The sequence below is a fragment of the Ruditapes philippinarum genome, unplaced genomic scaffold (genome assembly GCF_026571515.1).
Source record: "Ruditapes philippinarum isolate M1 unplaced genomic scaffold, ASM2657151v2 ctg187_1_1_1_1, whole genome shotgun sequence".
In the NCBI taxonomy this organism is placed as follows: Eukaryota; Metazoa; Mollusca; class Bivalvia; order Venerida; family Veneridae; genus Ruditapes; species Ruditapes philippinarum.
In genome coordinates, this window is record NW_026862590.1 from 113,136 (window position 1) to 127,990 (window position 14,855).

The 14,855-nt window shown below is 29.7% G+C and overlaps 2 protein-coding genes across 2 annotated transcripts; one reads left to right on the plus strand and one right to left on the minus strand.

Moving 5' to 3' along the window:
- Nucleotide 1: 1 nt before the first annotated feature.
- On the minus strand, nucleotides 2–3,678 carry LOC132719509 (heat shock 70 kDa protein 12B-like). Its single transcript, XM_060703278.1, has 5 exons — nucleotides 3,482–3,678; nucleotides 2,142–2,246; nucleotides 1,630–1,722; nucleotides 587–847; nucleotides 2–40 (listed from the first exon to the last, which is right to left on the minus strand). Exons 1-5 carry the CDS (start codon nucleotides 3,578–3,580, stop codon nucleotides 2–4), a joined length of 597 nt encoding a protein of 198 aa, XP_060559261.1. The 5' UTR covers nucleotides 3,581–3,678.
- Nucleotides 3,679–7,625: 3,947 nt separating this feature from the next.
- On the plus strand, nucleotides 7,626–14,126 carry LOC132719505 (uncharacterized). The gene is made up of 4 exons (XM_060703275.1): nucleotides 7,626–7,957; nucleotides 12,530–12,682; nucleotides 12,928–12,999; nucleotides 13,548–14,126. Exons 1-4 carry the CDS (start codon nucleotides 7,726–7,728, stop codon nucleotides 14,054–14,056), a joined length of 966 nt encoding a protein of 321 aa, XP_060559258.1. The 5' UTR covers nucleotides 7,626–7,725; the 3' UTR covers nucleotides 14,057–14,126.
- Nucleotides 14,127–14,855: the final 729 nt, after the last annotated feature.

Below are 14,855 nucleotides of genomic sequence, written 5' to 3' on the forward strand. Positions count from 1 at the left end.
TCTAGCGGAGAGCACGAGCTGACCTTTCCTGTATCCCAGCCTGTATATTTAATTATTATTTCAATCAATTAGAGAAAAATTTACATTCAAATTCAAATTGAGTTTGATAATTCATATATCCAATTATAAAGCTACAACATTACATGATTCAAGACCTGTATTCTGACTTCGCGGGAGGAGGCTTTATGCCCATTTGCATGTAAACATTATAGGTGTGTGAAAATGGAATAGAATTGATTAAAGACTAAAGGAATAAATCAAGAAATCAATTTTACGCAAAATTTAGTCATCTACCATATATTTATCAAATATCAAAAATTTGTTAGATTTTTTCAGCATGTCGGAAAAACCCTTTTTTTCTGATTGCATTAAACAAATATTGCACACATGCTTTTTATCGGGAACAAACAGGAATATAGGTTCTAGGATTTGTTTATAGCTCTCTGGTCTAGAATATTAATCATTTGTATTTGTTTATATATAATTTAATAACTACTGTTTAAAAAAAAAACATATTCCTTATATGTAAATGCAGAATAATAAGCTTGACAAATGACGTGAGAGACTTATTTTACAGTTGATTTACCTGTTCAGCTGCCGTTCTCATGAACTGCTTTGCAGAGTCGCTCCAGATTGCTGGAACAGTTAATACCCATAGTATATCGTTTGTTAGTATACCGGCCTTTTGAGACTGTTTGTCGTTGACAGATGTTTCATTTACTCCAGAAGATTCGGTCAGTTTATGTATAAGATGGTCCTTGAGATATTTGATAGATGCAGCAAACACTTCTATTGCTTTCATTAATTTGCTTTGGTCATCACGTAGTTTTGCTTTCAGTGACAGGTTCTGCAAATTGGTTTTAGATTTATCGTCAGAATATGAAAGGAAATGCTTGAAATTTTTTAATAAAATTCCCATGTTTTGTTAGCAACAAAAGCAGTCGACAACTTTACAGATTTATTTAACTCGTGTAAGAAGATATACGGTATTATCCCATCCAAACACCGTGCATTTGATCTGACACAATCAATCCCTTCACAATACTTCAGTAGAAAAACAGATCACGACTTAAGAATAAAATAAGTTAAGAAAGTTTTCCTTATTTTTGCATGAAATATATTAAAGAACCTGTGAATTTTCGGATAAAACAATTTCACAAATTTATGTAAATTTCAATATAATAATTGTAATAATCCATAAATATATCTTGTTCGTTGTCGATATTTTATACCGTAAGATGTAACACTAAGACTATTAATATTTCAGTTATAAACATGATTACTGATGTTTCAGTTAAACACAATTAAAATATACACCAAATCAATATACATCATCATATTGTATTTGAGTGAAGTATAATTGATAATTCTTTTTTTTGGTATGGCTATAAATATTAGTTTCGCTCTTTTAAAGGTTGCATTTGTTAACATATATATGATTCATTTTCTCCTTGTCTTTTCACATTAGATTTTGTGTCATGAGTAACAGACACAAAGTCTTTTTCTTACATACTTGTTTAGAGAGAAAGAAGGGTAACTTATAACGAAGTGATATGTACATGTATGAGTGAAATAGAATAGCACCTTGTACACAATTAGTTTATAAAACATAAAATAAATCTTACTCACTGGTTTATTATGTAGACTCATTTTAAAATGACGAAAATATTTCCATCCTATATGTTTGTCGGACGACGCAAGCTTTGCATATTTATCTTCTGCCTTAAACAATGTAAAGTGAACAATTTTAAACGGTAAAACCTTTCGAAAAGAATATTATCTGCGGGTTGTATTTATTTGGATTAAAACGAAATAAAATGGATTAAATTCAAATATAGACAAAGTTGTTCAAAATAGACGTAAATATTGTCATTAAAAAATATTATCAAGATAGGAAATTTAAGAAATTTTGAAACGAAGCACAAAAATACAACAAAAATGTATAACATCAAAATATTAGAATTTTAGGTATAAAACTTAAAGTAAAAAAAAATCAAAGAAGAAGCAGAAGAATAAAAAAAGAAGATGGAGAAGAAGAAATTTGAAAAGAAAAAAGAGAAAAAAGAATAAGAAGGTGAAGGAGAGAAGAACAAGAAGAAGGAGAAACAAAAGACAGCTGTTTTCTTCGTAAAAAAACTTACTTCGTATCCAAATGAATGAAACTTTCCATTTCCATCAAATAAAGCACACGTGGGCTGCTTTAACGTTAAAGCTCCGCAACCATCTGTCCATGTATTAGAGAATATCTGTAAATACGTTGTATGTTCAATAAAGAAATTTTCGATATACAATTTTGTTATCTTAACTGAAACTATTTGAGAAAAACGGCTTTTAGAAATAAAAACATAACATTTACGACAGGCATTTCTAATTGAAAACAACTTGCATAAAATACAAAACTATTTTTTGTAAAATGTTATAATAAAATAACGATGATGATGATGATGATGATTTAGTATTACGATATTAATAGAATAAAGATCATGATAGAAATTATAATCGTGATGAAAAAGATAATGTTAATGATAATATAAATAATGATAAAAATAATGATTGAACTTATCTTGTCAGTTTCAATCTTATTTCAAAGTGCCGTATGAGATAAACTAAAATAACCTATAATATAACATTGAATACCAAATAAGATAACCTAAAATACCATACTTAAATTTTGTTTATCAATTTGTTTAGTCATAGCAGAATAACGCACACACTAGAATTACTACTATTCGGTGATTTGTAACATAAGTCTTATGATTTGTAATGTAATCTGTTACTCTGAAATAAACGGTTTATGATATGATAATATATTAACACTGTTATTGCAAATTAATTTTGAAATCCCATTTTAGTAAACTTGAAGAAGGATGTCTTAAATTCATTTCCCCTATTCCCCGACCCTATAACCCTATAAACATATTCAACCAAATTGTCAAAATGGAAAACACTAACAAAGCCCAACACGGAAAAGTTGAAAATGTGGCAGACTCTGTTTGATGGACGGCACTGGCTATGCACAGTACCTTTCTCCAAACACCCCGATTTAAGACGATAATTAAAAAAATAAAATTCACTAACTTAGAAACATCCGCAGCTGTGTTCTCGGATCCTACTATTTGACACTTCCATATCAGATTTGTACACCAGTGTTTACAATCTGACATATATTATTTTATCAAACACGCTAACAATGATATGTAATGCTTATATATTTGTACATCCATTTTTCTTACTTTCATCAGAAATATGCTTATTACTTTTGGGAAAAAGTTATTCTTCAGATTGTTTTAAATGTTAACACTTAACTTAGTTTTAATGTTAGCAGTAACTCATATGACAACAGTGAACTGTTTGTTAATAACTATTTGTAATCCTCTAACAAAGAAAGTTCATGTAAGTAAAAAGTCAAGTACATTACTCTGGTCACGCGATGGATTCAAGACATAGATATCAACCAGTGTGACGCGTTTGTTTACAATACCTTAAGTGGGTCCGTTTTATACGAGTCTTTGAAGGAATATGCGTATCCAGAATATGTTGTCCCGAAATCAATCGCTGCCACTATAAAATGTTTTGCCATTTTTAAATTTCAGTCCACTTTGCTCGTCACATGAAACCGAAAAAGGAAGTGATATAAAATGTCTTTCTATGAACGGTTTCGTATACTATCTATGTTTGTTTACACGTAATCGATAATTAAAGGTTTAGATTTAAACTGTAATTTGTGTAGCTTGTAAAAACAGATAGAAAAATACAAAGAACATGATTACAATAATACATGTTTAAATATCCGGTACAAGATATAACATAAAAATAGTTTAAAGACATTTACGAAGTCATTTTACATGATATAAATTGTAATTTCTTTATCTGAAAATAATAAAAAGGCGTATTCATATCCATTATTAGGATGTAATCGATTGCACCATGAAAGCTGTCAATTTTATAAGTAATCGGTAGATTATGATTACTTTCAATCAAAGTTGCCATGATTAATGTTTACTTTTCCTTAAGTTAAATCAAGTATTATGAAATTTGACACTGTAATACAAATAAGATATGTAATGCAATGCATTTCTAATAAAAACAGGTATCAAATTATTGTTTTAAATCATTATTCTAATATACTTTATTCTGCACATTATGTCACCTGTTTAATGTCTTTTATTGAATTATATCAATTACTATTTGCCCAGCAATAGTAAACAGTCGGTCTACAGAAGCATATGTGGCTGGAATACACAAGTTTGATTGCAATGACATTATTATAAACAGTTACATACTTCAAATTCTGTGCAGAATTTTAAAGAACTGTGTAACTACTTAAATTCCCCTAAACAGATTATCAAGATATATAATTAATCTGTCTGAACGATCTAGACCAAACTATTTTCCTTAAGCAACAAGCCAAGTCAATGGCAAATAGCAATACAAATACATGTTCAACGCCAAGTTAGCGTGGCGGATATAATATAATATATATATACAATTACCAAAACGACTACAAAAGGTATCAAAATGACACAATATGGGTCATAGAATAATGATATAATAATGAATAAAATACAATGCATACACATACTTGTAACAGAAACTGTTTTATTGTAATAGATATTATAAAATGCTTATAATTAAGAAATAATATAGGTCTTAGCTATGTTTATCGGCTATTTAACACCGGTTTGGAGTTTTGATGCGTCGGAATTGACCCCTGAGTGGTTAATTTTTTCGCATGAAAACGACAAACCAGTGTTAAATAGCCAATAAACACCGTTAAGACCGATATTACTTTGATTCTAACAAGTTAAAATAAGGAAGATCACTTATGTTATTTTTTCAAGCGGAAATAACTTCCGGTGCCGATTTTCGGTTAACGCTGTTCGATTTTGCACCGACTCTTGCTATGATATAGAAATAAAATGATAAGATAAAAGGTATTTTATCAAGTTTTCAACAATAAAAACTTACGTCTTAGAATGGATTGAATTGTGTTTACACGTAGGTGTTTATGAATGAGTTGTAAACTTAGGATGACGTCATTACACTGCTTACGGATTGGCTCCGTTTAACTGATATGGATCAAACATGTGGCGTTTGTGTATGGAAGATATTATTTCGGTATTGTATGAAAAGAAAAAATTATAAGAATTGAAAATATTAGTTAAAAAAAGCTCTTTTATTGTTGCTTTAAAGGGCTTTATAAACTATATAAACGAGGAAGAAAACATAACAGCCGCATATACAAGTAGTTCCTTACCAGTGTTTATTGGCAGTTTAACACCGGTTTTTTCTTCTTTGTCTAAAGTGACAAAATCACGAGGAGTGTTAGAATTCCTTGTTAACCATGTACTTGCCCTTTATATGTTTGTATAATATGTGATATGATATGGCTATGAATGTATAACATTTAATGTCTAATGATTATAATATTATGCTGATAACATGATGGTTGGCCACACTCAATAATATGGTAAATATTGAGTCCCCAGTTGACTATAGAATGGACAAACTAATTATTAAATCCATATTGCATTTAGTATATATATGTGAATTTTATCGATATTTCTATATTTTCCTTCTTCAATTATCAATTTATGTGATTAACGTCCATCTAAACCTTGATAAAGAATTACGATGATTACTATCATTTATAACATCTAAGTATGTTACGTAGATAAAGTTAAATTTAAATAAACTGTAACTACATATATTAGGAAAACTACTATGTTCAGAACACCAATTTTGTAATTGTTGGTCATAGGTACTTTGTATTACTGACTTGGATGTTTGAAACATTACCATTGTGCCATAAATTTCCAAAATCAGCCAATTCATCAAGTATTGTTTTAAGAATTTTAGGTGAACTTAAGCAATATTTGATGAGTTATAAAAGTCCTATATGCGAATAAACAAGTCAAAATTTGTAAAATCATACTATCAAATAGTCTTACTTTTGCGGATACATTGAAGGAAATATTATCAAATAAGGAATACAACGATAAAAATGCTTTTTAATGTGTTGTTGGTTTTGATTCTAACATACCTTTAAAATTTATAATTTTGTGTCCATTTATCTCAGGTATACCTATCATCTGACATATTACAGAAAGTAATTAGAAGGTAATCATATCAGGCTATTTTTTCTGCGTCTTAGATCAGTGCCGTTTTTATCCTACCTTACGTGTTCTAATTTAACCTTTCCACTGTAACCTCGCTTATCTTATGAAAATAAGATAACTCCCGTTATTAAATTGCACAATAGATAGATGTGGGTTGTCTTTAACGCACTTTAATGAATAATATATATTTCGGTCTCAGTGAAAAAATGGAATTTAAGGTGCACACAAAAAATAAAAATAAAATGAAATAAAAGAAAAATGAAAAAGGAGAAAAACAGACAAATAGAAAACAACAAAAACCCTACGTAGGCTTTGAAATAATACATCATTCTTAACGACGTAGTAATATGCATAATGCAGCTTTGCTTTAAAACTTGATATCGATGGATATGTTGACATAATTGACGTCATCATTTCTATTATTTGGGTTTTGACGTCATTTAGTAATAGTTATAGTACATGAAACGAGTTAGTTACGAGGATATAACACTGGCTGGGGCGACATCAAGGGGTATTTCTGCTAAAAATGGCGAGGTCGTAAGGCCGAGACAATATTTTTTGCAGAAACATCCCGAGATGTTATCTTTGTTAATATTTTTCAGTGTATTTATATATTTATTTTATTTTATTTTATTTTATTGATTCCATTTTTTTATTTTTATTTTTTTTTGCTACTGGGAATGGTCGTTACCACTGCCCCATTGGAGCCTCTATGAAAAAAAAACGGTATTGATATATACAAGGTGCGAAAAATACTCAACCGATATATAACAGTCGTGCTTTTTTCCAATATGAATCAATGAAAAAACTGTACTGTTATATATCAATAAAGTTTTCAAATGCTCATTGAAGTGTACTGAGTATAATGGGTTAGTAAGAACAAAGGAAATGTTCCAAACCATGCGATAATTAATGAAAGCGTGTTGAAAACGGTATTCTGTCAGTTAACGATCCTAGGTTCTTTCAGATCATTGATTAAAAATGTCTGGTTAGAAGGATTGAATACTGTTTACATTGTCTCCCTTGCATCAATGACACTGAGTCTGCGGAATATTTAACTTTTGCATGCTATCGTAGCTTTCACTGCACTCAAGGGGTCCCTTGTTCAAGAATGTGCTTAGCAAGCGTTTTAAGCCAATGGTACATTAAAACTATCAATATACTGATAATATTATTGTATCATAGAATTTGTTAGTGTGATATACTTTCAATTTAACTATTTCCAGACGTTAACAATTTGAAGATCGCATTGGGATATATTAAACCATAAAGATATTAACAACTGTTTGTTTACTTTATTTAATGACGCTTTAACAACAACAAAACAAAACAAACAAAAAACCAACAACAACAATAAACCCCCCCCCCCAAAAAAAAACCGGTTATAATTCATACAAAAGCCATGGCCATTTGAGGTGTGACCCAAAAATTGAATTACTCGTAAAAAGTGCTCGAAAGCGCCAGATGTTCCGTTTACGTTTACCTTATTATTTGATCGTCAAAGTAAGACAGCTTTTATCTTATGCTAAAGTAGCTGATAAGTGTGTTCATACGTATTGCCCATTTCATACTGAGCGAGATAGAAACATATTTTATAGTTACAGAAATGTTGTATCCATTTGCGTTATGTCTCATTTTATATGGAATATTTGGAGCAGTGCAGAACGATGAGTACAAACGACCGCTCTTTGATATAGAATCAGAGATTTCGACATTGAAAAGGCAATTTAACATACAGGCATCCGAAATCAAAGCACATGTCTCTGAAATAAAGGCACAGGCCTCGGAAATTGACAGCCTGAAACAACAACTTTACGCATACGAACATTCTGGAGAAGGTATGTTTTATATATTACTACATGGAGTCTCTTTAACATGAAGATAAGCTTTCCAAATAAGTATCTTAATCGGATTTATGAAATCTAGTCCAACGCGAAACACATATTTTCCCGTGACTCCTCGGTGACACTTTGTTAAATGTCTACGGATAAGTCAAGTGAGTAAACTTATTGAACCAAAACTCGAAATTAAAGTGAGATGTCTGAAAAAGACACCTAGTAGTAGAATGTTTGTTTTTATTCATGGACTTATATTTTAACATTATAGTAGACCTAGCAGATTATTGTTTTATATATTACATTACATGAAAAACATTTCTACAAAATTTAAACAAATAAACTAGTAATAAAATCAAAAACCAAACCGGATTTATTAAGGGAAGATATATTGGAGAAAATTTAAGACTTGTATACGATATTATGCATTATACGGAAGAAAAAGATATCCCTGGTCTTTCTTCTTTCAATTGATTTTGAAAAAGCTGTAAACTCTTTGTCCTTGTCATTTGTTCAAAAAACGCCGTCTTATTTTGATTTTAGAATTTTTTAAGCGATGGTTTAACATTTTTTATAAAAACGCACAGTCTGATGTAAGTCAATATTTATTCCTGTAAAATTTTGTAACAATAGGTAGAGGATGCAGAAAAGGAGACCCGCTTCTTTGTTACATCTGTATTATGTGGTTAAATTCTTTCTCTTATGATAAGAAATTCTAACGAGATTAAAGGTATTAAGATAAATAATCTAGAACATGAATTATCTCAATTTGCGAATGATACAACATTTATACTGAACGGGTCAAGCAATTCCTTAAATCAGGCACTTGAAGTGTTACTAAATTTTGCTCATATCTCGGGATTAAATGTAAATTTTGATAAGACAAAAGTAATTTAGATAGGAATAAATAAATAAATACTCATCGAATAGTATAAAAACGCGATGGAAATTGTCATGGAACCAACAAAGTTTTACAATGTTGGGTAATACTTTTGATGTAAATTTAAAACAAATGGTACATATAAACTATGAAGATAAATTAATTAAGATTCAAAATCTTTACAAAAAAATTTACACTCCAATAGGAAAATTTGCAGATATCAAAACGCTTCTAATTTCGACTTTAAACCATCCTTTTATAGCCCTACCATCACCATCCACGGACATGATAAATAACTTGAATAATATGTTTTATGATTTTATGGGAAGGAAATTTTGAAAAAAAGGACTGTTATGATCAAAGACTATTTGGAGGGAGGTAAAAAATGTTAAATTCAAATGCTTTTATAATGTCATTAAAGATAAGCTGGTTCAAAAGAATGATAAGTGTTTTCTGTTGGAAAAAAAATCATTGTAAATGAATTTGATATGCAAAATATATTTCACTGTGGAAAATATTGCATAAATAAAATTGAAAAAAAAAAAAAAAACAACAACAACAACAAAAAAAAAAGAAGAAAAAAACAACACATTAAACGTTTTGAAAAAGACACTTTAAATGCTTTATCTACATGACAAAGATAAGTACCCTATAAATAACGATTCCTTTGCAGAACTACCATTGTTTTATAAGGCGTTAGCTGTTTATTTGTTTTTCTTTTTTCATCTTTCATGATAATCATTTATTTTCCTCTTACAAATACCTAAAATAAAATTGTACTGTGTGTAGAAATATTAAATAAAACCATGTCATGTGTTTAAATTAACAGTAGTCACCACTATTATGTATACTTATGTCTTATATTATGTAACTTGAGCTGATAAAATATGTTCTGTTCTGTTCTATTTTATAACAATAAATTGCTAATTTGCAACACAAGTATATTTCTTAATTCTTGCTTGAAACCCTGCGTATATTATATCGGAGATGCAACCTGGATGCAAAAGTTTGATCTACATTTTGAAGAAAGCAAATGGAGAGAAATATACGAAATGCTATTTCAAATAACAAAAGATTCAAGAATACAGTGGTTTCAAATTATGATTCTTCATAGAATAATTGGCACCAACTATTATTTACATAAAATGAGATATGATGATACTTTTGCAAAAATTAATGACTATTCAACATTTGCTTGGCAATGTAGTTTTGTAAAGGACATCATTGATATTTATTTCAAAACCCAAAACAAAGGACAATTTTTTTCATCATTAACTGCAGTTGAAATGATTTATGGCTTTACATATGAAAGTCCTTAATCAAAAACTAAAAATCTAGTAGTATATACTTTAAGATGTATATTAATCAATATAAAATGCAAAAGAGTTTTCCTTGAGTTGTAGGAGCTAAAATGTATAACATATTGTTACAACATTGAAAAAGAGACTGCAGTGATAAATAACAACGTTGAAACTTTTATTTCAGCGTGGGATTCTTATCATATTTTCCATATTGCAGATTAACGCAGTAGTTTGTGTTTATTATTGTTATTATTATTATTACTACTATTATTATATAATTATTATTATTATTATTATTATTATTATTATTATTCTCTCCATATATGCAGACTTAAATTTTTTCTCTATATTTACCTATATAGCTATCCCAAAGCTAGATGTCAAACTATTCTATTTTTCCCGCTTAAATTGACTTAAGAGATAAGTAAAGGACTGAAAAGTGATTAAATGTGACCGAGTGCAGATGAATGAGTGTAGTAGATCTATATAAGAATGTTTAACTTTCTTATCATGGTTGTGTTCTATTTCTACTTTAAATACTTTTTTCATTTATTATGTCTTTTTTCAATATATGAATTACAACCATTCTAGTTCACATACTGTTGTTAAATGTATTCAACATAACATAACCCATTTTAAGAATTATTCAGTTCTAAAACAGTAATGTAACGCTCACCACATGTACACAGACACAACTGCGCTCGCGCAAACACACACACGCACGCACACACGCACACACAAGCACTCAAACACGCTCTCTCATGCTCAAATACATTTTGTCCTTTTGTATAGTTATTAATACAATCATATTAGTTTTCTTTATAAGTATGGTTTTTAGCATTATTTTACTCTTGATTCACTCGACAATTCTTATGTTACAGAGGATATTCCATTGTGTCTTTAGACACTTTATCTTTAGAAAACGCAAATTGTTCTTTTATTTGTGTTCTATTGTATAATTCTTTTCTAAATATTTCAAAACTTGGTGTATATTTTTGATATTTTGTTTTAATGTTTTAAAAATGTAATAATTCATTAGAATGAGAATGAAATTAATTTTGTCACTATGCAAATGAACTTTAAGTTCTCCAAAGTATAATATTTCTTTTGAAAGATTAACTGTAATTCCAATTGAGTTTAGGCACGTGTATCATCACTTTGAATACTTTTATAGCTGTTACATAATTCTTAATGCATCGCTGTATGATACTTTATTTACTTAATTTGTTAAAAAGTCATATGTTTATATATACATACTGTACATGTATATACATTTTGATCATGAAAAAAATGGTTATGTTTCGTTTATTTATTTGTTTTGTTTCGTTTTGGTTTGTTTGTTTTTTCAATTTTTCTACTCAGATAATTTTAAACAACTTTTTAATTTTGAAAAAAATAAAGGATATTTGTTTGTTTGTGTGAAAGATGAAAATTTATTTCATCGAGTGTGCTTTAAAAATAGTATTCTCGCGAGTGGCAAAGCCACGAAGGAGAATACTGTTTTTAAAGTTCACCCGATGAAATAAATTTCATCTTACACAACAAATATAAACTTCACGGATAAATCAGTAATCCACCCAAAAGCATAAAATAAAATCTGATAAAACGTTAACTACTGTGCAGTGACTTAAACGTCTAATAAAAGTAGATCATTATTATGTACGTAGTAAAAATGCTTATAAGCTTAGAATATATGGATATGTTATCCATCAGCAATATAAATGGAATCAAGCCTGTCATTCTCAATTTCTCATATAATTATTTTTGTTTGCACGGCTCTCTAGAGATCCCCGTTTTTCCAAATTTTACATCTGGTTTAAAAGAAAGTAACACGTTGTTTCTATAGTTAGATGATGTAGGTTTATATTAGAATAATGAAAATTGATACTTATCATACAAAAGTGCAGAATGAGTAATTTTTGCTATTTTAAATAGAAGATTATGTTGTTATTATGCATGCTATAAGAATATTCCTGTACGTTTAAATTAACTGTTAGTTCTACCGAATGGGTTTTCAAGGATGTGGTGAATTACTTGACATAAAGTTGCCAAAGACGTATAGTATCTCGAGAAGTTGTCAAAAAAATGAAGTGACTATGACTATCGGATGCAAAGACTTACCTTATAATTCGAAATCCATATTTTTATCGGAAATTACGGAAATGTTGCAGTTTAACTATTTAAAATGTCAATAGTTTTCCATTGAATGAAAACGTCATTATGTAAATATGAAATTTATAATCATCAGATGTTAATCTTGTTATCGAAGTTTTTATAAAAGTACATTTTGCGCATTACATAATGGGCGAGTTAGGAATATATAAAATAGTTACAGAAATTTTGTATTATGAAACTTTGTAATATCAATTTTCGTTATTACTTATTTTGCAACAGCACAGAAGACAAAGCAGATCAAAAGACTACTCTTACATAGTGATACGGATATAGCTACAGAGATTTTGGATTTGAAAAGCCAATTTAATGCACAGGCCTATGAAATAAAGAACCTAAAACAACAGCTCAACGCATACGAACACTCAGGGAAAGGTAGTTTCACTTTTTGATAGGTGTCAACAAACAAGTCTACCTAAAGCCTAGCATGAGTAAATTTAAGTGTTGGTACAAGTTAGTTCTAATTTGATGATTTTATTAGTATTATAGTCATTAGTATAATTTGCATAGTACTCAACAATTCGAAAACTAAAACTCTAATGAGAGGAATCAATTTTAATTTAACTCAGTATACAAAAATGTAATACTTTTGTAATGTTTTGTAAATATTTTTTTCTCAGGTTTGGGCTCATCATATGTCCGATGGGGTCGAACAGTTTGTCCAGGAAATGGATCATCTACCTTATATAAAGGTATATAAAGAAATAAAGACTGAAGAAAAACAATTATTTCAATTTTAAGATATCTGAATATTAACTTAAAGTTTCAGGGAAATTTTAAGCAAATCTAAATGGTATAGCATTGTTAGATTTTCGATATTCGAAGCAGGCCTTACAAAGAACATAATATATTAAAACACTGATACCTACATTCGCCGGGAGGTAGTGATAGAGCTATATTTACTCTATGCAAAAAGAGGCAGTTTTGTTGTTTACCAGGGGACATTGTCAAAAATCAAAATTAAGCATCCTTGTATTTTAGAATATTTAAAAACAAAAATATTTTTCATCATATTTAATTTAATTGTTGTAAGTAATTGTCTAGTTATGGTTTATGTTTGTTTTAGAGACTTAAGTAATAAAGAAATATTTTCCATTTGCTGTCTGACATTTCAATCCCTTCAATGTCAGATAATTGGAACTTCTTGCTGTTGGTCCATTTTAAATCAAATGAAAAAGAAAATTACTAAATTGAATTGAAGTAAAATACACTTATAAGTTGTTTTTTTCCTTATCCATAGGATTCATGAGTGGGACGTTTTTACCAGGTCATCTCCAAAGTGGTAAGGGAACAGGGGCTAACTTTTTGTGTCTGCCAGAAAATCCTTTATGGGATTATTATACAGATACTAAAGAAAATAATATTTTAATAACAGGCGTTGAGTACATTTTTTATCCGCATAGTACAGCTGAACAGATAAAATTCTTTGGATCTGCGCTCGGACACAGTGAAGCTCCATGTGTAACCTGTCATATCAACCGTGGATCAAACATTATGATTCCTGGTAGGACCGAATGCTTCGATGGATGGACAAAGGAATACAGTGGATATTTGGTAGCTGGTTACCCAGGATATGCAGATTCGTCAGAATACGTTTGTTTAGATAGAAGACCTGAAGTAGTTGCACATAGCGGAAACGCTGTCTATGAAAACAATTTATACTTCGTAGAAAGTCATTGTGGTGGGACGCTGGCTTGTCCTCCATACGTCGACGGTCGGGAACTCTCATGTGTGGTCTGCTCAATTTGATATGAAATTGTAAATGATGTTTTATTATAATAAGCATAATACGAAATCTTGTATTTTATGTGTGCAAGAAGGAAGACAACCCTGGCATGTAATTATGTACATATTTATACTAGTTATTTCCCTTTACAAACCAGGTGTCTTCTGAAAAGTCTTTTTAAAGATTTTGTTTTGAGTTAATTTTATAATCATAAACAATGTAAAACATGCATCCATAGTTTATAAGTTTTTAAACTAAATTTTTATGATGGAAAATAAACTAAATTTTTATGATGGAAAATTTCCATCATAACACTTTAGTTTAAAAGCTTATAGAGTTTACCTTTCCATGCATGTTTTATCATTGTTTATGTTCACGTCATATTCAAGGATTTGTAAATTTGGCGGGATTTTTTATTTGTTTGGGTCGTCAGACGAAACAAATAATGGTAGCGAACTTTCAGACTTTGATATGCTTATATTTGCAAAATCTGCAAGTAGTCCGTCAAAAACTCCTCGAAGTGGTTACTTCCCTTAATAAGTACACTAACGCCGAATTAACGGGAGATCACTGCGTAAAGATTGTCAAATGACAGGCGCATTAATTTACAAACCTTCTCAGGGAAGAAAAAATAGTTCCCGATTGGTCGAAGATTTCTAATATTGTGTAATTCAATAACATTTCCGCAAATTACCGGTAATATACGCGGATGAGTATCATTATAATCAATGAAAATTGCTCGGCTATCTCCGTAAAGCTTCTGATGATTGTGATCGCCTAAATAAACATTTGTTATTTAGACTTTCTGAAAAATAAAGTAAG

Bases quoted from the DNA above. Each gene is read 5' to 3' on its own strand.
- LOC132719509 (XM_060703278.1), bottom strand. From the start codon at position 3,580: ATGGCAAAACATTTTATAGTGGCAGCGATTGATTTCGGGACAACATAT. The intron at 2,247-3,481 runs GTATTGTAAACA...ACGTATTTACAG, and splicing joins ATAAAACGGACCCACTTAAG to ATATTCTCTAATACATGGAC. The intron at 848-1,629 runs GTGAGTAAGATT...ACCAATTTGCAG, and splicing joins TGAGTCTACATAATAAACCA to AACCTGTCACTGAAAGCAAA.
- LOC132719505 (XM_060703275.1), top strand. From the start codon at position 7,726: ATGTTGTATCCATTTGCGTTATGTCTCATTTTATATGGAATATTTGGA. The intron at 7,958-12,529 runs GTATGTTTTATA...ATTTTGCAACAG, and splicing joins ATACGAACATTCTGGAGAAG to CACAGAAGACAAAGCAGATC. The intron at 12,683-12,927 runs GTAGTTTCACTT...TTTTTTTCTCAG, and splicing joins ATACGAACACTCAGGGAAAG to GTTTGGGCTCATCATATGTC.